Below are 24172 nucleotides of genomic sequence, written 5' to 3' on the forward strand. Positions count from 1 at the left end.
AAATTGAATTTTCCCTGTAAGTTTGGAATAATATTCCCTCATATTATATTATTATTATTATTATTATATAATATATATATATATATATATATAATATATATATATATATATATAATATCAGTTTATTAGACACTTGTTTAATAGAATAACTCTCCCCCTCTTTTGCTCTTTCTCTGAAGAAAGGCTTTGTATGAAACATAACAACTTGTGTTCTCATCACGTACAACACATACAAACTTGTTTAAATTTGTGAACTTTGATAGTTTTTGCTGACATAGAGTATTATTAGTCTCGTTGAACTTTTTATGTAGATTACGTAGATAAGAGAATGATCTTTAATCAGTGATGTATATAAAGATACTAAACTCTGTATAAAAAGCACAAAGTAAGGTGTGTTAGGTTATCCTGAAGAGAAGAAATATTCAACACTAAATGCAGAAAATTCATTCTAGAGAGTATGAGAAGACAATCTCTACAAGTATAAGCAGGTAGCCTAATCTTGGTCAGCAATCAATAGAAAATGAATTGGAAGTCTAAGATATACACTAGAATGGAAGGAAATGAAGTAGAAACTAATGTTTAAGATAGAGGCCATCTGTTGATAAGGCAAGTGTGGATGTAGTGAAAAGGAGGAGTGAGAAGAGAGTGGGAGGAAAGTGGGTAATGGTGGGGATAAAGGATCTGCAAAAGAAAAGGAAAAAAGTAACAGATACAGAAGTCAGTAGACTAAATGCAAAAGTTATCAGTCAAAGTTGATTGACAGGAGTGTACTAGAGAAAAAGAAAGACGACAAAGGTCTATAAAAGTGCCTTGATAGTAAGAATGATTGTAGAGAGAGGCGACAAATACTAGGGAGAGGTGAACTGGGTATAGGAAAGTCCTAACTGAAACCAAGTGAAGTACAAGTATTGACTTTTTTTATGTCTAAAATTAAAACATCCATGATTTAGAGTGATATACAAAACTGAAATGTGAAGGGAGATGTAGAAAGTTGAAATGCCAAGCATATCTATCTACCAAATCCACTCATAAGGCTCTAGTTACACTGGAGCTAAGTGGAAGAAAATTGCACCAGGTGCAATGGACTGCTACTGGAACTGTGTGGTTGGGAAGCAAACCTCTTAACCACACAACGATGCCTGCAAATGTGCATGCATGCACACACACATTAGGTTAGAGCGGAAGTTCTGTCACATTTCTTAACATGATCACTTTAAAGGTAACTTTTCAACACTTACAGTACAATAAGTATTTTTACTCTTTACTCTGTTACTCTTTTTCTTGTTTCAGTCATTTGACTGTGGCCATGCTGGAGCACCGCCTTTAATCGAGCAAATCGACCCCGGGACTTATTCTTTTGTAAGCCCAGTACTTATTCTATCGGTCTCTTTTGCCGAACTGCTAAGTAACGGGGACATAAACACACCAGCATCGGTTGTCAAGCAATGCTAGGGGGACAAACACAGACACACAAACGCATATATATATATATATATATATATATATATATACATATATATGACGGGCTTCTTTCAGTTTCCGTCTACCAAATCCACTCACAAGGCTTTGGTCGGCCCGAGGCTATAGTAGAAGACACTTGCCCAAGGTTCCACGCAGTGGGACTGAACCCGGAACCATGTGGTTGGTAAACAAGCTACTTACCACACAGCCACTCCTGTGCCTTTACTTTCTAATGTTTTTTTTTTCTTGACAGATTACTTTATGTCATAATGACTAAATTTACATCAATTTCACCTTTTTAAAATGTGTTTGGATTCACCTATACCAGACACAGCATGCAGTATGAATTCACTAATAGAAGTGGCAAGAAATATTTGTTCTATCTATGGAAATGATGCTTCCAGTGTCCAGACACGCCAACAATGGTTTGGCCAGTTTTGCTTGAGAAATTCTTCTCTTGCAGACAATTACAATGTCCAAATTCTAATAATACTGTGCTTTTGAAAATCTTAGTTGAGGAAAATCCAAAGCAAACTGCACAAGTGCCTTATCATCTGATCATCTGACTGCCTAGCTTAATCAGGGACCTCTGCTGGTCATGGAAGAGTAGGCTTGCTATCAGACTTTTCCCAGGTAGAATCATTGCAAATGATGATAATTGGATTTTATGTAATCATATCCATCAAAAACAATAATGGATAACAACCAATGAAAAAGGTGAGTCCATCCCCAAACCAAAATTAACCCTGAGATACAAAATCCTGTTTCTGTGTTTGATAGGATATGAAGAATGTTGTCCTTTATGAAGTGTAAAACCAAACTGAAATTTTTAATGTGGAGAAATATTTTTGTCAACTGGAAGCAATGCACAAACAATGCAAGTAAAGTACACATCGTTAGTCAATTGTAATGGGGATGTTGCTTTTACACAATAAGGCAAGACCATATATTGATTAGGTCACTCAGGGAAAAATCAAGGGCTGAATAAGGAAGCTTTTACCTAAGCCTCCTTACTCTCTTGGCCTTGCTCCATCTGACTATCATCTCTTCAGATCATTGCAATGTTATTTATAGTTTCTTTGTTTTGAAACCTGAGGAAATTTATGCCCAGGGAAATCAACAATTTGTCAGATAGATGTCATTATGTAATCAATCTCTCTCTCTCTCCCTCTCTCTCTTTCGGAGAGGCACTGAGCAGCTATACGCACACATACACACACGGCAGTAACTTCCAGCTACCGAATTCAATCACAAAGCTCCGGTCGGCTCGGGGCTATAGCGGAAGACACCTACCCAAAGTGCCACGCAGTGGGACTGAACCCGAAACCATGTACTTAGGAAGCAAGCTCCCTAACCACACAGCCATGCCCGTGCCTACAGAATAATGAAGGGAAATAGTATCTTGATTAAATAAATCAACATCATTTGTTTCTTACCCATCTTGAAATGTGAGAAGACTTTCTTTCCAACCTAGTGTGTGTGTGTGTATTTACTATAAATTGGTAGAAGTTACAGATTGATTCAAGAGCTGACAGTTTTGTGCAATGACACTGATCAGTTTCTGTCTAACAAATTCACTCACATCCATGCCATGGGGCTGAAGCTCAAACCATTTGGTTGTGAACTGAATTTCTTAACCACAGAGTCATGCCAGTATATCATATCAAAAATTAACACTGCCAGCACATCAGTCCTCAGCACTTATAATAATTGTATATTTGTGTCATCAAAAAAGTAATTCATCACAAATGATGCAATCCATGCTGATGTAGCACTGTTAATGTAGCGCAGTCAGTTTGAGGAAAAAATGAAAACTACATGTCATGCAAGGTTGAAACATGACGTGGTAAGAGAAGTCCATTAGGATTTGGAGTCACCCTGGTTGTTGCTTCAGATGTTTGGGAAATATTTGTGAATTGGTAGTCCTAAGAGTAGTGAATGAATTGGCTTTACCAAGGTGATTATCTTTGCCTTTTGTCCTTTCCTTCCTAAGTTAAAAGATAAAGTACATGTCTAGAGCAGTGGTCAGCATAAACATTAGAGCATTGGATAATAGGATGTCTTATAGTACATGTCCTATTTCTTTGCAGTTTGAGTTCAATCCTGTCAACTTGTGTAGTAAACATAATCCATTGCCCACTTGGACCCTGCTTCTTGGGTACCTTTAGCAGAGTTCACTCTGCTGCAAGTATTTGAGTGAGTTTGGTCTCTGGTTTGAGAATACCATCTTCCTTCCACCCACCAGCTGCAAGGGCTGCGTTGAGGGTCGTGATGGGTATGGTCCTTTCTTTTGACTCAGCAAGAGCAAAAAAAAAGAAGTAGAAGGAGGAGGAAAAAAGGAAGAAAGAAACAAAGGTGTAGCACACTAATAAATCTAGCATTAAGTTATACTTACATCAAACACCAGACATTTTGCAATAAGAAATGTACACGTCAGAAAAGTTGCAATCTGAAAAAGGAAGATATATTACAGTTTATTTTATAAAACTGATAAGAACCAACACTGTGTGTAAGATGTAACTATGGACTGTAATGTTATGGGCAGTAAGGTGCAACTTAGGTGTGAGAGGCTAATGTAGCAAGATATAAGGGATGCCTGTGTGGACTGATATGACATAACGTAAGAGGTCTGTAGAGATTGATGTAACATGTAGTGACATGTAGCAGTTAATTAATGATCTCACTGGGAATAAAATACAACTCTGTTAATTTGTGAATTGTATAGAGATTTAGTACAAGATGCACACACAGGGCTTAATGTAGCACATACAATTGTGTTAGCATGTGAATTGTATATATGACGGTTTAATATAAGGTGTAACAGATATGGCTTGATGTGTGCAACACAGAGTATGTCGTATGAAGTGACATTAGATGTAAAATTTAATTGTGTAGTGTGGGTCATTAGTGGATTCAACATTTACTCTAATTCCTTGCATTCTGAGATTAAATCACACTAAGATCAACATTGTCTTTCATCCTTCCAGAATTGGTAAAATAAATACTGGTCAACAGTGGCGGGCTGACAGAATCATTAGTACATTGGACAGGGTGCCTAGTAGCATTCGATCTGGTTCTGTATTTTGAGTTCAAATCCCACTATAGCCTACTTAACCCTTTAGTGTTTAAACCAGCCATATCAGGCCAAAATTGTCTTCCTGTTTTATGCTCAAACCAGCCAGCTCTGACCTCTCACACCTACCCTACAAAGTCATTCTAAAAATAAACAGGGACATCATCAAAATCTCAGAGTTACAAGATGCTGTACAATTAATTTTAAACAATGTAATTAAACAGGCTTTACATTTGACAGCGTAATCTGAATGCTAAAGGGTTAAGCAACAGACTTAATCCATCACTCAGATTCCTACCACCACCTCGACATTGGGGGCTTATTTTAGTTGAGGAGTTCAACCATTCAGACCATGTTGCCAGTTTGATAATACTTCCCTTTTCCTCTAGCACCCATGTCAGCAGCCCTTTAGAAGTTCATAGGCAATGCCCTTCCCTTTTATTAAGTGATAAAAGCTCATCATCATTATTATCATTTAATGTCCACTTTCCCTACTGACATGGTTTGGATGGTTTGAGAGGGAGCCAGCAAGCTGCAGGGCCGTGTTGATCTCCAATGTCATCTCTGGCATGGTTTCTATGGCTGGATGCCCTTCCTAATGCCAACCACTGTATAGAGTGTACTGGGTACTTTTTTTGTAGCACTGGCACTACCACTTCACAGTGTACTGGGTGCTTTTTCATGCCACAGATTCTATGCAAAACACATTTCACAGTAATTCTCATGACAAGTATGGGTTAGATAAATAACGCTAATTACTTTGTGTCCAACTAAACCCGGTTGCTTATGTTTCCAACAGTGTTCCAAAGTTTTCTTCCTATATTCATAAAGCTCATATCCAGACCCAAAACAACTGTTAAGGCAGTCAAGTCACTTATTGTCATCTCCTTATACAATTTTTTTCTTTAGCCTTACATTATTTATATCACGTGACTGACCAGACCATCAGATGTTGCTACACATCGCTGGTCACAATGCGTTCGTATTGTTTTAGCCTTCGTACGACGCCACCCCACTGGCTAAGCGAGCAGGCCAACAGAAGAAAGTGGGAGAAAGAGTGGTGAAAGAGTACAGCAGGGATCACCACCCCCTGCCGGAGCCTCGTGGAGCTTTTAGGTGTTTTCGCTCAATAAACACACACAACGCCCGGTCTGGGAATCGAAACCGCGAGTCCACTGCCTTAACCACTGGGCCATTATTTATATACTGAGGCAAATTTTCTATGGCTGGATGCCCTACCTGTTGTCAATCCTTACCTCTTTCTAAGAAGGGTAATATTGCTCCATGGCCAAACATGTTCTCAGAGAATATTGGAAATATTCAAAAAACATTTTTTTCACTTGTTTCAGACTTTAAACTGTGGCCATGGTGGGGTACTGTCTTGAAGGGTTTAGTTGAAAAAATTGCCCACAGCACTTACTATTTTAAGCTTGGCACTTAATCTTTCAGTTTCTTCTTGTCAAATGCTCAGTTAAAGAGAGAAAAGAAGAAATCAAAAAGAAAAAAAAAGTTGAACTTACAGCAACCATCCACCAGTGTCGGATGCGGAATAATGCATATGCTAAAATCAGCAGCACAAAGCGTACAGCAGCAGACATCTTGATTTGGAGAGAAAAGACAGAGAGGTTAATGGTAAACAAAATTCTATGTGTAGCTGTGTATGTGTATATGTATGCATGTAAGCAAACAGAAGTATGTGTATTTGCATATATGTGAACACATGCATGCATTTAACTGAATTGCAAAGAACAACATTCTACTATGTACCAGCAACATTCTACTATGTACCACACTTTGATAATCATTAGTACAACTACATCCTGTATTGCAGTTTTGTGCCTGTTCTGTTGATGCTTTAACCTTCTTTCTTTGGTTTTTAGCTTTAATCCTTTAGTATTCAGATTATTCTGTCGAATGTAAAACTTATTCATTCACATCGTTTTTAATTTATCATTCATTATCTCATACCTCTGAGACTTTAATGATGTGACTGTACTTTTAGAATGACATTGTTAGGTAGGTGTAAGAGGCTGGATCTGACTAGTTTGAACATAAAATAGGGCCGGATATAGCTGGTTTAAATGCTAAAGGGTTAAATATACAAGAAAGAAATATTTTACTGGATATGAAACTACTTTATTAAAACCAAGTTTCCACAAAGCTGTTTGGCTTCTACGCTCCGGCTGGCCAACCAACCAGCCAGCTTGCCAGCCAGCCGGCCAAGCTGTGAATGTAGAATTAACTATCCAATAAACAGACATACTAAAACAGCTACTTTCAATCATGAGCTCCAACCCAAATCTTAAAAAAATAATAAAATCTATATATATAAAACTCAACTTGTGTGTCTGTGTGTATCTGTGTGTGTGTCTGTGTGTTTAACTTCCCGGCACATCTCCTCCTAGCCAACAAATCGTAGAACCACCAAAAATGGGTCACTTAAAGTTTAGGCGAATGAAAATTGAACTGTGCTATTTCTGTTCCGAAATTCATCTCACAAGTGCAAAAATCGATAATGTGCTTGTTTAGGCCTTATCCCATGCATTGAATAGTGAACTTTACTCAGTCAGCTGTTTGACGTGAACTGTGTTCACCACGCGTGCAAGCATGCGTAAATTGCATGAAAAATAAAAAATCAAGATATAAAAACGAATCGCCGTAAACATTGTAGAAATTCGGCAAAGAAATGAATTTTTGGGATGTAGCCTGGAGGGTTTTTTCGTATTAACTGTTTGGACTTTGTGAACACATACCAATTGTTTTCATAACATTTTTAACGCTTTGAATTAAATGTGACCATTTTGTGTTGAGTCTGCAGTTTGAATCACTTTAACCAAATTTTAGCAGGCCGAATTTTTGATCATCACGATACATCGCCAGCGACTCCCTGAAACTCTCCCCTGAAATCCCCGTTAAGAAATACTGATCTAAAAGAATAATTCAACAATGCAATTATTTGATCAACAAAAATTTATGAAACGCTTCTACGTACTTCCTATTGAGGAAATGGAACACATAAGCGCAAAAATAGAGGGCATTAAATGCTTGATTTTAAAACCAAAATAATTGAATTTTGATTGAACTTCATCCAAGTTTAGCTTAATTCGTGTGTGCATAGAACGCACAAGCCGGGCAATACTGCTAGTAATATATAAAAATGTTTGCATGTTTTTTTTTTCCCTTCAGTTATTTTGCCTCAATACATTTGACAAGACAGACTTCACTATACAATATATTTCACAAATTAAATTTATTGTTGGGTCTCACAGAGGCAATGACAAATGACCGAAACCTTTGACAACATGCCGTGCTTGAGAAGAAGATCCATTGAGCCAAGTGAAATCATAGTCGTGGCGGATACTGGTGTCACACAACTGGCACCCATACCGGTGGCACATAAAAGCACCCATTACATTCTAGGAATAGATAGCATTAGGAAAGGCATCTAGCCATAGAAACCACGCCAAATCAGACTGGAGTCTGGTGCAGTGCCTCAGCTTACCAGCCCTGGTCAAACCATCCAACCCATGCCAGCATGGACAACGGACATTAAAAGATGATGAAGATTGTGTACACAATAATGTACGTTTGACACAGAGTCTATCAGCTTCCACTTTAAATTATACAATAAACTAGAAATTACTGAACTATAATACTGTACAATTGTCTTGCCACTATATACTGTACTACTGTTATACAACTATATATAGTAATGTTGGATTCAAATTTTGGCACAAGATCATTAAGTTTAGAGGAGGGGTTAAATCGACTGCATCAACCCCGGTGCTCAACTGGTACTTATTTTATCGACCCTGAATGGACGAAAGGCAAAGTGACCTTGGCGGAATTTGAACTGAGAACATAAAGGCAGATGAAATGCTGCTAAGAATTTTAACCAGCATGCTAATGATTCTGCCAGCTCGCCACCCTCTAAAAATAATAATAATAATTCTTTTTTACTATAGGCACAAGGCCAGAAATTTGGGGGAGGGGATAATCGATTAGATTGATCCCAGTTCTTCACTGGTGCTTATTTTATCAACCTCAAAAAGATGAATGGCAAAGTTGACCTTGGTGGAATTTGAACTGAGAATGTAAAAAGACAGACAAAAATGCTGCTAAACATTTTACATGGCAAGCTAATGTTTCTGCCAGCTCATCGCCCTACTATATACGGTAATGTTGACAAACCACTCTGTACTGGCTGAACCCAAAACCATGTGGTTGGAAAACAAACTTCTTACTACACACACACAAATTTTGTATATCATCATCATCATTTAACGTTCGCTTTCCATCCTAGCATGGGTTGGACGATTTTGACTGAGGGCTAGCAAACCAGATGGCTGCACCAGGCTCCAATCTTGATCTGGCAGAGTTTCTACAGCTGGATGCCCTTCCTAACGCTAACTACTCCGAGAGCGTAGTGGGTGCTTTTGCATGCCACCGGCATGAGGGCCAGTTAGGCGGTACTGGCAACTGCCACGAAAAATTCATGTTTTTTTTTTACGTGCCACCTGCACACCAGCACAAGTGCCAGTAAGGAAACACTGGTAATGATCACGCTCGAATGGTGCTTTTTACGTGCCACTGGCACGAATGCCAGTTAGCTGCTCTGGCACGAACACCAGTTCGCCACTGTAGCCATATATTTGAACAAATATGTCATGGGTTAATATTTTGTAATTTCAATGCACATTGATTTTTCAAGACTATCAGTATACATACATACACACATAGATTAGAGAAAGAAAAACAAATAAATAAGATTAAAATATAGATACTCACTACTATATCAAACATAGAATAATGAATATCATAGTTTAAGACTTCATTTTTATACGAGTCAGTCTTACTTGCACTTAATATCTAAAACAGAGAAGAGAGAAAAAATAAAAATTTATCATACATTTATTATACAAAGTGTCAGATACAGAGTTAAAAAGGGAGTCAATTTATAGAGTTTAAGTAGAAAATTGAAATATTATATGCAGGCCTGTCACCAAACTCTGTTGCCTGGGGTGCTTTAGAATATTCTGGGTGGGCACTAATTTGAACTGGGGAAAGATTTTTGTAAACTGTATTTTCTAAATCTGAGAGTGCACCATTGGAGGCAGTGATGTTCAGTGCACCCCCATAGCAACAGGCGTGTTTATATGATAGGCCTTGTAGTTTTCCCTAGTACAGTAAAACTTCAATTAGAATTGTAGGCATATTAGTAACCAAAGTAGGAAAATAGCAATTTACAGATATTAACTAAATTACTGGTAATTTTAAGATGTTATAAGTCAAATTAGTTTCGGTCTTGTGTTGGTTTCATTATTAACTGAGTACTCATTTTATCTATCTATGGAGATACAGGTTGTCCACTGCTATTGCTAAGGACTCCAGTACATTAGATAGACCAATTTGCATCTATAAGATATACTTTATTTTCCAGCATACAAGACAGATTCTTCAGGCCAAAATTTACAGCCAAAAACAGGTCAATTTTAACACCAAGATGTCTCCTACTATAGCCCTGGGCTATAGTAGAACACACTCACCCAAGCTGCCATGCAGTTGGATTGAAACCGAAACTATGCCAGCACCTGTATGTGTGTGTCTGTGTGTATATGTGTGTATGTATGTATGTATGTATGTATGTATGTATGTATGTATGTATGTATGTATGTGTGTATATATATAATATATATAGAGAGAGTCCACGAAAAAACAAAAGACGAAAACAGGTGGTGTAGAAAACAAACAGATGCATTAGTATAACGCTCAGGAATTGAAAAAGTCTTTTACGTTTCGAGCCTACGCTCTTCTACAGAAAGGGACACAGAAAAAAACAAGGAGAGAAAAAAAATGTGTGTAGTGGCTACCGATCTATCATGGCGATATATATATATATATATATGAAAAGTATTGGTATTAAGAAGACCCAAGATGGCAGGTAAGGCTATGTAAGTGCTATGGGAGGACTGTAGTTAGACTCTTGGTTCAATAACAATATGAGTGAGGAGTCTAATGCGGGTCTTGTGTGAGCATGTATATGTTAAATAAAATGAGACAACAAAGCCAATGCTGTGTAGAATTTATAGGACATTTATAAAAAGGAAGATAGTCTTACAGCTGTTTCTGGGACATCAGGGATATCCCTTCATCAGAGACGATATGAGAGAGTTAACTAGAGGGAAAAACTATCGGAATCTACATACCAAGGACAAGAAGCATTTCTACCCATTCTGCATAGCATTTTCCTTGGATAATGGAACTGCAACTGTAACATCCTACATATATTTTTACTTATATATTTTATTCACTTATTTTCCCTTTATACATCTAGACTCCTTCCTCTCTTTCGTTAAATCCTTCCATCCTGCCCTCCACTTCACCTGCACTATCTCCAACACCTCTGTCTCCTTTCTTGGCATTTCGGTCAGCATTCATCACTCCACTCTTACCACCTTCATTCACTACAAACACATAGACTCACACTCATACCTAAACTTCTCCTCCTCCCACCCCAAACACACCAAGCTTTCCATCCCCTATTCCCAATTCCTCCATCTATGTAGGCTCTGTAATGACGACCATGTTTCTGAGACTCAGTCTCAACTCATGGCTTGCCACTTCATCCTACGTGGATACCCCCTCACCACTATCCATACCGCCCTTGCCAGAGCATGTTCCATAGACCGTGCATCTGCTCTCTCCCCCCCCCGAACCTGCCCTGCAGTCTCCTGCCTCCCTTTTCCCCTCACTTACCACCCCACCACCCTACCTCTCCAACGCACCATTCTTCAAGCTTTCCGGCATCTCCAGTCCGACCTGTCCACTTCACACATCTTTCCTAACCGACCCCTCCCCTCCTTCAAACGAGCCCATAACCTACAAGACCTCTTGGTCCACAGCTTCTTCCCCAACTCTACCTCCCAACATGGTTCGTTCCCCTGCTCCCGCCCACGCTGCCGCACTTGCCCATACCTCTCCAACACCACCCTCCTCACCGGCACCCATCGTTGACCCTATCGCATCATCAACTCCTTCACCTGCACCTTCAGCAATATCATCTATTGCATTTCCTGCTCTTTCTGCCATTCCCTGTACATCAGACAAACGGGACGCCGCTTGGCTGACCGGTTCGCGGAACACCTGCGAGACATCCGCCTCGGCAATGACATCCCAGTCTCACGCCATTTCTGCTCCACCGGTCACTCCTTGCAACACCTGTCTGTGTTCGGATTGTCCTTGCACAGAGGCCATCCAGACTCCCGCCTGTGCCGTGAACAGGGATTAATCTTCTCTCTTCACTCTTTTACGCCATTGGGCTCAACTCTCCTCCCCTTTTCATCTAACCTCCTCCCAGACACCTACTTCTCTTCCCTCCTACATCTTTTCACTCCTACTCTCTTTCCCCTTCTTCCCTCTTTTCCCCTACTCTCTTCTCCCTTCTTTCTTTCTCTCTGCTCTCTCACTCTCCTTCTCTCCCCCTCCCTCCTCCTCCCCCTCTCTTCTCTCCTCACATACCCACAACACCCCTCCCCCATAAACCCATCCACCCACCCCTACTCCACCTTCCCACCCCACCCTCCCCCACATACATCACCCCTATCCCACACATACCTCACCTCTACCTACCCACAACCCCACTCTACCCTAACCCCCAGCCGAACCCACACCCCACCTGTGCTTTCCCCACTCTCACCTCCCCCACCTCCCCACCAACATTACACATCACATCACAACACACCACCCACACACCCATCCCTACATCTTTACACCTACACATGCATACTCTTATACACACATGCACCTTTGTGTTGGGGGCTCCTTTGTATTGGAGGTCATCTTGACCTTGTTATCTCCCCTACTTCCCCTCTCCTGCCTGACCATTCTGTCTGAAATTAGACGCCATGATAGATCGTTAGCTACTACAACACATTTTTTTTCTCTCCTTGTTTTTTTCTGTGTATCTTTCTGTAGAAGAGCGTAGGCTCGAAACATAAAAGACTTTTTCTATTCCTGAGCGCTATACTAATACATTTGTTTGTTTGTACTCCACCTGCCTTTGTCTTTTGTTTATTTTCGTAAACTTTCCCTTTATATATATATATATATATATACTCTCTTTTACTTGTTTCAGTCATTTGGCTGTGGCCATGCTGGAGCACTGCCTTTAGTCGAACAAATTGGCCCCAGGACTTATTCTTTGTAAGCCTAGTACTTATTTTATTGGTCTCTTTTGCCGAACTGCAAAGTTACAGGGACGCAAACACACCAGTATCGACTGTCAAGTGATGTTGGGGGGAACAAACACAGACACAGAAACACACAGACACACATATATACGGCGGGCTTCTTTCAGTTGGTCAGTCTGAGGCTATAGTAGAAGACACTTGCCCAAGGTGCCACACAGTGGGATTGAACCTAGAACCATGTGGGTGGTAAGCATGCTACTTACCACACAGCCACAACAATTTACAGCCAAGAAATATAGCTCAATTTTAACACCCAGAATTGAATTTATAATTGTTCAATTTATTGTTTTGTTTTCCATTTTATATATATATATATATATGTAGAGAGAGAGAGAGAGAGAGAGAGAGAGAGAGTGGTTGTATACTGTCAACTTAACGTGACAGTCCTGTAAGGGAATTACACCACCGCTGTTTAGCCCTAGGAAGCATCGACGCTTCCTGTCAGCCTTGACATATTGATGCTTCCTAGGGCTAAACAGCAGTGGTGTAATTCCCTTACAGGACTGTCACGTTAAGTTGACAATATACAACCACTCTATCACTCCACCACCATACATATCTCTATGAGATATTTAGAAATTTAATATTTCTGATATATATATATATATATTATATATATATATATATATATAGAGAGAGAGAGAGAGAGAGAGAGAGAGTGGTTGTATACTGTCAACTTAACGTGACAGTCCTGTAAGGGAATTACACCACCGCTGTTTAGCCCTAGGAAGCATCGACGCTTCCTGTCAGCCTTGACATATTGATGCTTCCTAGGGCTAAACAGCAGTGGTGTAATTCCCTTACAGGACTGTCACGTTAAGTTGACAATATACAACCACTCTATCACTCCACCACCATACATATCTCTATGAGATATTTAGAAATTTAATATTTCTGATATATATATATATATATATATTTGCAAAATGTGAGAAAGCAAAAGGTGGAGACTTTCAGATGAGGAATTTTTAAGTATAAATATATAGATATTAATAGTAACAGGTTCAACTTACACAGAGTAAAAACTATAAAGAAAATTAAAGGGGCGGAAGAACATATATAAGTGTATATGTGTGTGTGTATATATATATATATTTCTTTACTACCCACAAGGGGCTAAACATGGAGGGGACAAACAAGGACAGACAAAGGGATTAAGTCGATTATATCGACCCCAGTGCGTAACTGGTACTTAATTTATCGACCCCGAAAGGATGAAAGGCAAAGTCGACCTCGGCGGAATTTGAACTCGGAACGTAACGACAGACGAAATACGGCTACGCAGGTCGCCCGGCGTGCTAACGTTTCTGCCAGCTCGCCGCCTTATATATATACACACACACACATATGTATATATATACACACACACACACACACACATGTATATATCACCTGTATACACACACACACACATATATATATATATACTCGTACATATATACAACACACACACATACATGAAACATAAATAACAGTGATAAGTCATAGTTTTTAAATATAAAAATATGAAATAGGAACATACCTGAGTGTATATTATCCAAATGACAACTGTAAAGATGATGTCAAATGTTGCAATCAAACAGAAGGTACGTCTGACGGGAGACATTTTGCCATCAGGTCCCTCGGCCCCAACTTCAGCTTCGACACTGGTAGTTGCAAAATTAGACATACTGGAAGAAAACATTTTTGAATTAGCCATTATAATTACTGAACTCAGAGTTGGCAAGCTGGCAGAATCGTTAACATGCTAGACAAAATGTTAGTGCTATTTCTTCTAGCTTTGTGTTGTGAGTTCAAATTCCACTGAGGTCAGCTTGGTGGTGTCATTTTTCTGGGATCAATGAAATAAGTACCAATTAAGTATTGTTGATAATGAAGATGAAATCAACTGGCCTGCTACCATAAAATTTCAGCGAATTGTTAACATGTTGGACAAAATGCCTTGCTGTATTCGTTTTGGCTCGTTATATTCTGAGTGTAAATCCTGCCGAGGTCAACCTCGCTTGTTTGTCATCCCTCGAGAGTTGATAAGATAAAAATATCAATCACGTACAGGGGTCAATAACACTGATCAACTTCCTGCTCTCAAAATGTCAGGCCATGTGCCTACATTAGAAGCAATTATTACACTGGATTTCGACCATACATTTATGTTTCATGTAGCATAAATATATCGACAAAGTGTTATTAATGGGTGTCAATTTTCTTAACAATGTGAATGCTGGGTGTTGATGTACTTTATACTTGTAAACACAAGGCTATATATTTTAAGTTGAGTTGTCATCTTTGACTGGGACCTAATTCATAATCACTGATAAGATGAAAAACAAAAGAAAAAAAAAACAAACAAAAACTGATATAATTTAGACAAGAAATGTGAAGTCACATGATCAAATACTACAAAGTAATTGTTTGGACATTCTACTCATAATGATTCTTTCAAGTTTCGGCAGAAAGCTGGCAATTTCAGGTAAGGGAGTTTGTTGATTACATCAATCCTAGAATTTGATCGATATACCTTATTTTATTGACCATGAAAGGATGAAAGACAAAAATCAAGCATGATGGAACTTGAACTCAGAATGTAAAGACCTGGGAGAAATGTCACTAAGCATTTTGTCCAACTCACATTTCTGCCAGCTTGCAGCAGCAACAACAGTAACAACAACAACAACGATGATGACAACGACGGTGATGATGATGTTTTCTTTAAACAAATATAGCAACGATAACAACGACAACACTAATTAGCAGCAATTTTATCATAAACGTTTTGATGAGTATTCTCTGTATTTTTGTATATTAAATCTAAATCTAAATCAAATTTTCCTTATCAAACTTAATTTTCTTGTGATACAATGGTCCTATTATCTTCATTTAGCATACTTACCAAATAAAAATAAATAATATATCAATTAATATTTATTTTCCCACTAGTGATATAAAATCAATTTCAAAAATTATTTCCTTCCTTGTGATATAAATAAGATTGCATTTTGCACCAAAAAGCCAATATGAGAGTTTCTCTCATGGTAACTACCACAGTATAGTTTGTTCTAACAGAACATCCACATTTAAGTGGGGATAAATATCACCTCTCAGTATTAACACTGTCACTGTAGCTAATATATATATATATATTTATTACAACTTTTATTGAAGATTTTAAAATATATATTAAATATATGTTTTTTCAAAAAGTGGAAGCACGTGGCTTAGTGGTTAGGGTGTCAGCACCATGATCGTAAGATTGTGGTTTTGATTCCTGGACAGGGCGACGCGCTGTGTTCTTGGGCAAAACACTTCATTTCACGTTGCTCCAGTCCACTCAGCTGGCAAAAATGAGTAACGCTGCGATGGACTGGCGTCCCGTCCAGCTGGTGAACACATACGCCATAGAAACCAGGAAACCGGGCCCATGAGCCTGGCTAGGCTTTAAAAAAAGGGCGCATTTATTTATTTTATTATATGTATTAAAAAGTATCCAGTTCACACTGTAAAGTGGTTGGCATTTGGAAGGGAATCCAGCTGTAAAAACTGTTCCAAAACAGACCTCACCAGTGCTGGAGCTAGGTAAAAAGTACTGGCCACTCTGTAAGATGACTGGTGTTAGGAAGAGCATCCAGGACATAAGAAATCATGCCAAAATAGACAGTGAAGACTGGTGCAGTCTTCTGGCTTGCTAGCTCCTGTCAAACCATCCAACCTATGCTAGCATGGATGAAGATGATGACATATATATATATATATATAATTTATATATAGAGGGCATTATACATACATGCCAGAAGGCATTATACATACATGCCAAATGCTAAGAGGGACAATTAGTCATTTCTACCAAAAATATATATATGTATATGTATGCATGTACAGGGTGTGATGGGTAAATAGTCGCCATTTTATATTTCACACATGTGCATTGTTATTGATTTTGTCAACTACACAGTATAGTAGGGTCAGTTGGGCACCATCTGCCAGAAATTTGGAAATGACGTGCTGTACTGCTTGGTATTCATGCCAGGAGCTCTAATACGAACAGGTGGTCAACACATAGAACAACTGTTGGCTTGTAAAGGTGTTTCTGCTGAATTATCCTACATAGTAACCCACACCTACTGGAGACTGTTTTTTTGTTGACATTTTATTGTTTTACATTTTGTTCATGCCCCATATTTTCTGTGTATATATATATACCACCATTATATTGCTCCCCCCCCTTGTACTATCCCCTAATATCTTGGGACCTTAATGTTGGACCAGTAAGGGAAATTATTATTATTAAGATAGCAAGCTGGCAGAATTATTAGTACCCTGGGTGAAACGCTTTGCAGCATTTTATCTATCTTTATGTTCTGAGTTCTAATTCTGCCGAGGTTGACAGTATTGATCTAAGCATGGGAAAATGCATTTTGTTTTTTTAATTTTGATTTGATTACACATATACTACTGAAAAACCATTCAACTTCTGCATTTGAGTTTGGCAATGTCAATAGATTAATGGCAAAATTTGCAACATCTCTAAAAGGATTCCTCTAGAAGCATCTTTATATTTCAAGACTTTCAGCCAGAATGCCTCAGTATTAGACGTATTTGTCCATTTAACTAAACAAATGCTATTAAACTGAATTTCAATTAAAGCAATTTTTTTTTCATTTAAATGCATTGCTTCTAAGACAGGTAAAATTGGCTCTTTGAAATGCTGCAAAATATTCTCTACTGAAAAACATTTGATATTCCTCAGTATATTATTTTCTGGCAAACGGTGTTTGAGCTCTTTATAAAGGCAGAGTAAAAATTGTAGTGCTCTTTTGCAAATATTATTTTCTTCTGTGGCTGTTACAGTCTTCTTGATAATCATTTCTGCTATCTTTCTCTCGAACCTGTAGCCTAAATTTGGTTTAGGATCCAGAAATTTTTCAAAAGAAGCATCCAGATCAATTGTACATGTTGGCAACACTATCATATTGGCAACAGATTTGATCAAATTTGAAAGATCTTCAAGTAATTTTGTTTTGTGGACAGTGTTTGATTCAAACAGTTTATTCACTTCCTGAACATGTTTTGAAATTGGATGCAAAAATAAAAGGTAAAGTTCATTCCTAGAATCACAAAACATTTCATGTAATGTTTGTGCTGTAAAGCATTTTTCTTATGTAATTGTAGTTTGGAAGTGAGTTTGCAATTCAAACCATAGGCTTAAAATTCTATTTACTGCTGGTTCTATTGACAGCCACCTAGTTGTGCAAGAATTCACAATCTTCAAAGGCTCTTTATCATTGATAGCAAGCTAAAGTTGTTTGTAGGTACTTTGTCTTGTTGAAGAATGCGAGGACCATTTATAGGTTTTGGATACTGAAAATTCTAAATTTATGGGCAAGCATTCAGTACAAGTGTGGGATACTGCCAGATGTAAAGAATGACATACACATCTAAATAGAAGTAATGATGGAACTTCTTTTAATTTCTGGAAAACACCATTGTTGACTCCTATCATTACTGTAGCATTGTCAGTATCTATAGCCAGTATTTTTTTTATATCTAATTTCTTTTTCACTAATTCAATTTTTAAGGCATCTACAATGGCATCTGCATCACATGTTTCTAAGGATACCATACTGAGATATGTATGTACCACTTTTTTGTGAGTGTCACTATTAAGCCCTAACAACTTGTTTATCAATATATCATTGGATTCATCTAATAACAAGCTAAATTTTCTATCTCCTATATCAGAAATCAAATCTCCATCAAAATATGGAGCTAGAACATTTCTCACAATATTTGCACATTTTGTACAATGCAACTTCACTTTGGACATAATATCACTGTAAGACATATAATTCTTACGTAACTCTATTAAGTGTACCACAGCCATTAAATGATAAGTTGCAACAAATAAACATTGCTAAATTTGCTTCAAGCATAGATGTCTTATCATTTTTTGGTTTTAATAAAATTGGTCAGAGGAATTATTTGCTGTGGAGTTGACGCCTTATGTTTCTTTGCTTCACAGTGACTTACTAAAAGAGAATATTTTGCCAACATATTACATCTACCAGAAAGCAGAACCAAAATTGAAGTCGACCAAAATCAGTGGGAATTGCAGCTGTGGTTAAGCGAACCATCCGAGTGGCCGTTTGCCAGCTCTGTCTGGCCCCCGTGTCGGTGACACATAAAAGCACCATCCATTCGTGGCTGTTTGCCAGCTCTGTCTGGCACCTGTGTGGGTGGCACGTAAAAAGCACCCACTACACTCACAGAGTGGTTGGCGTTAGGAAGGGCATCCAGCCGTAGAAACACTGCCAGATCTGACTGGGCCTGATGAAGCCTACCAGCTTCACAGACCCCAGTTGAACTGTCCAACCCATGCTAGCATGAAAAACGGACGCTAAATGATGATGATGATGATGATGATGAATATCTGCAATGTGCTTTAGATTGGTTACTAGGTACTTCACACAACCACTTTGTAAACGCTGGCATCTTAAGCCATTCCTTTTGGAATTTTTGCTGGTACAACTTTGTTTTTTCTTTGCTCATTATAATGTAGTGGAAAGCAAGAAAATAAATTGAATGATTAATAAAAATATAAAATTGAAAATACAATTTATCAGTTTGCTGCTAACAGTTCTTTCTTTCGTCATTAACAATTCTTATGTTTGCTGCTTACAAATTCTTGAGGTGAAGAATACTGATTCAGGATGCAGGGTAGTCAACTTATAAATGGAAAAGTAAAATTTGCAGAAATCCTAAAACTCTGTCCTGATATAAACCTGGGAAACATCATATTTCGCTTCCAATCTTACGTTTAATATCTATTGGTAAAACCACAAATATAACTACAATACTTGAAAAAAAAAGTAAGTAGAAATATTAAGTGGGAGACTCTGCCCCCCCCCCCCCACCACCACACACACACACACACTTCTATACAAGCCGTATAATCCAAAGCAAGCATGAAAAAACAAAGGCCTATTTTAAAACAGTCAAACTGGTAGTAAATCAGTCAACCTGTCATGATAAAAACTCATCACTACAGAATAAAGCATTTTTAGGATGAATTTCCATGCTTTCATTGTTTGCAACATATTTACATTATTGTGTAGTGAGTTCAGGTGCTGACACGAGTTATCTTCTCCCCACTCCCCCACCAGCACCACTCTCTATCCAAGCCTTATGAGAGCTCAAAATCTCTCGTGGAAGCGTCATCCAACCAAAATGCAAATATATAGGAAACTACCACCTGTGTCATCTCTTGTGAAAGGTAGGAGAGTCCAGTTTGCTGGACATTGTTGTAGAGCTGAAAACGAGGCAATTTCTACTCTTCTCCTCTGGAAGCTATCTACTCGCAATACCAGAGGGCGCACACTCTCCTACCCTGATGTAATCTCCAGGGATACAGGCATCCAGCAACAGGACCTCCGGAATGATGGACCGTAAAGTCTGGCATAGCATGGTAAATTCCATTGTCATGACCACGGTCGAACAATGATGATGATGATGTATCGAAGCCGGTGGGGGGAGGGGACTGGAAAAGTTCATAACTTGATAAACTTCCTTTTGATAAATGTTCATTTAAAGTTTCAAGAAAGTGAAAGAAAAATTCAACAAAAGCCGAGAGTACTAAAATTTGGCTATAAGATACATTAACAAAAGTAGAAAAGGAGAAAAAAGGGTAACTATTGTGGAAATGTCATGATCAGAGAAAAAATTTAAACCTGCTATTTTCCCTGCTAAATGCTAGATTCAAAAATTTTCTAAATGCTGAAGAAAAAATGCTAGATCTAGCATAAAATATGCTAAATTGGCAATCCCAGATCATCCATGGGTTTATACAAAGCAAAATAAATTAGAGAATCTTTTGTTTGTGTTAGATTTTAATGATAATAAATGTCTACAATATATTTCAGGGGACATTTTTTTCAATGAAGAACAAATTTATGCCAGCTCATTCAAGCAGGAAAATTTTTTTTTTTTCAAGTAAATTTGCTAGAAAAATTTCCAATTTTTTCAGTAAATGCTTTCAATATTGTTTAATAATCAACTTACAGTAACATAAGTTTCTAATACAGACTCAATGACCTCCTCAATAATTGTATAACTGATATGGCTGTCACAATCGAAGATGACTTAGTAGCCTGTACAAACATTTCACTAACTGTTTAAACATACACAGACACTATCTCTCCCACTCTTGACCCAGCAGAACATTCAGGATGTGACAAGTGGGAGAAGAGAGGGAGGGAGGACTGTACCAGTACCAGGCTGACATTTTATTTATCATCACCAAAAAGACAAAGCTATCTGTGGTAGGATTTGAACCTAGAGCAAAGAGAGATGGAACGAATATGACCACATATTCTATCAAATGCTCTAATGACAGCCAAATGATTAAATTAACTGTATAATTATAATCAATTCTTGCAATAATTTTTACAAAATATCTAAATTAGGTTGCAGCTCATAATTAGTTCCCAATTTTTTTAAACAGTTTTATTAGCTTTATATTTGGATGCTTTCAGTGTAAATTACTAAGCACCCTTGAAGGATTTAAAGTTTCATTTGAAAGAGTGTTATTATATAAAAGATACATAGGTTTCAAACTCATAAGGTAGGAATGCATTCACAATAGTATTCAACAGCACATTTTTGTGTTCCACTTGACATAGCTAAGAGCTCTTTGCATGTAATTACACTAAAAAGAAATTGACAATGACAACATATTTAAAAATATCTAAAATTTGAAGAACCGGTAATATGTGTAATCAGAAATGTTGTGGGGTTGTTATACAAAACCACCAATTTCAAATGCACAGTTACTCTTGTTTTGACTCAAGTTTCAACTAGAACTACAGAACTTTCTAACTTAGCATAATAGGCCAGGTCATTGTACATTAAATTTTGTTAAGAACGGGTTATGCAAGATTTCAATACAATCATGTACATCATCAGGCTACATTTTTTCAATAAAAAATATTAATGATACTAGTTTGGTAGTTAAGAAATATTAACCCTTTCATTACCAACCCGGCTGAAGCTGACTCTAGCTCTGAGTGCAAATGTCTTGTTTTCATAAGTTTTTAATTAAAATCTTCCACCAAACCTTGTTTCAATTCTAAGGGAAGGGGGTCAAGTCAGTTATATTGACCACACACACACAAAGTACTTGACTGGTACTTTATTTCATCAATGCTAACATTGTTAGTGCTTGTGAAAGTCTTGCGCAAAAAGAATACAAGCATACACATAACAAAGTAGCCCAAAACCTCCACTGGATACTATGCCATAAGTATGGATATGAGACCAGAAAAGGTAAAGGACAAAAGGGGGGGGGGCAAAAATCCTCTGGGAATTTGATTTCCAGACAGACAAAGTGTTAGAGCACTGAAGGCCGGATATAGTAACCTTTAGGAGGGACAAACAAGAGTGCCTAATCAATGTAGCAGTGCCAGGAGATCATGAAAGAAAGAGAAAAGTCTGATGAATATGAAGACCTGAGAATTAAGATCACTAAGATGTGGCAACTACGAGAGTCAAACATAAAGGTTATCCCTACTGTCATCGGAGCCTTGGATTCAATACCACCCAATCTGAAAAATCATCTGAAACCTTAGAGATACCCTACAATATAGATGTATTGCAAAAGTCAGCATTACTTGGAACTGCATGCATATTGCGTAAAGTACTGTCCGTCTGAGGTCCTTATTGTGATTTGACAGACAACACAATATCTTCAATCAAAAACCTCATGATATTGTATACTGTGCGACATCTATAATAATAATGATGATGATGATGATGATGATAATAATAAATTCTTTGATTTCTCACTAGATCAACAGATGAGGAGACATCAATTAGACAAGTTACAAAAAGTTTGGTGGAAGTTTACATAGATACTGAATGAGAAATGAAAATGAAAGTATATATATATTGTGTACTAGATATACTTTCATATAATAAAACTGTTCAGAGAATAAAACCATTACCTAAGGACAATCAAAGGAACTGAAAATCATCAATTACTCTATCAAAGACATTACATGTGCCCTCTCCTGGCATCTTAATTTGCTTCATCCTCATTTAATACCCGCTTTCCATGCTGGCATGGGTTGGATGGTTTGACCAGAGCAGACCAGCTGGAGAGCTGTTCAGGTTCTAATTGTCTATTTTGGCATGGCTTCTGTGGTTGGATACCCTTCCTAATGCCAAGCACTTCACAGAGTGTACTGGGTGCTTCTTATGTGGAATTAGTACAGGCACTTTTGTGTGACACAGGCACTTCTATGTAGCACAGCATGAGTGCTTTTCATGTGACACCAGCATTTGCAAGCCCCAAGGGGAAGGGCCTCTCAGCTGAGAGGACATAAACAACATTCCTGTATGTATGGATGGCCATGGTTTTACTTAGCTTCACATGTCTTCTCAAGCACAGCAAAATGCCAGGTGTTTCAGTCCCTTGTCATCTCTTTTGTGAGGCCCAGTGTCTAAAATTCCTTTCTCACTACTTTGTTCAACGTCTTCTTGAGTCTACCCCTTCCAAATGTTCCCCCTACAATTAGAGATTTACAAATGAATAATCAGAGTAAACCCATTCAGCCTTATTAGTCTCTCAAAACATTGGAGCGAGGTCGTTGCCAGTGCTGCTGGACTGACTCCTGTGCAGGTGACACGTAAAAAATACCATTTCGAGCATGGCCGTTGCCAGAACCGCCAGACTGGCCCTTGTGCCTGTGGCATGTAAAAGCACCCACTACACTCTTGGAGTGGCTGGCATTAGGAAGGGCATCCAACTGTAGAAACTCTGCCAGATCAGATTGGAGCCTGGCGCAGCCATCTGGTTCGCCAGTCCTCATTCAAATCGTCCAACCCATGCTAGCATGGAAAGTGAACGTTAAATGATGATGATGATGATGATGATGATACTGGAAGGTAACATCTCTCTCTCTTTCCCTTCACCTCCCTCTTCCAGAGGTAATATTTGAAGAATTTGGTATGAACTTGACCAGAGAGAAAGATTCTCATCCTTAAACCTTAAACCAATTTAACACAGACATGTCTTTACCATAGACATAGACATGTCTGTGTGGTTAGGAAGTCAATTTGGTAACTACATATTTTGACGTTCAGTCCTATGGCATGGTACTTAAGGTGTCTTTGACTACAGTCCCAGACAGACCCTATGTCTTGAGAGAGAATTCAGTAGACAAAAACCAGTCATGTATGTGTGTGCATTTGTCTCTTACTGCTTAACAACCACTGTTGGTTTGTTTACATCCCTGTAACTTAATGGTTTGGCAACAAGGGACAGAAAGAATAAGTACCAAAGTTAAAATAAGTACTGGGACTTTCTTAATCAACCCTTCAAGACAATGCCCCAGCATAG

The 24172-nt window shown here is 38.2% G+C and overlaps 1 protein-coding gene across 2 annotated transcripts in view; it reads right to left on the bottom strand.

Moving 5' to 3' along the window:
* The window catches only part of LOC115209394 (steroidogenic acute regulatory protein-like), an 80347-nt gene that overhangs the window by 22038 nt on the left and 34137 nt on the right, over positions 1-24172 (bottom strand). For both annotated transcript variants that reach the window (XM_029777784.2, XM_029777785.2), the window contains exons 3-6: positions 14306-14453; positions 9323-9403; positions 6055-6132; positions 3857-3910 (exon numbers count right to left, since the gene is read on the bottom strand). In XM_029777784.2, coding sequence (XP_029633644.1) covers positions 3857-3910; positions 6055-6132; positions 9323-9403; positions 14306-14453 — 361 coding nt within the window. The remainder of the gene's footprint in view (positions 1-3856; positions 3911-6054; positions 6133-9322; positions 9404-14305; positions 14454-24172) is intronic.

This window comes from Octopus sinensis, linkage group LG3 (genome assembly GCF_006345805.1).
Source record: "Octopus sinensis linkage group LG3, ASM634580v1, whole genome shotgun sequence".
Lineage (NCBI taxonomy): Eukaryota > Metazoa > Mollusca > Cephalopoda > Octopoda > Octopodidae > Octopus > Octopus sinensis.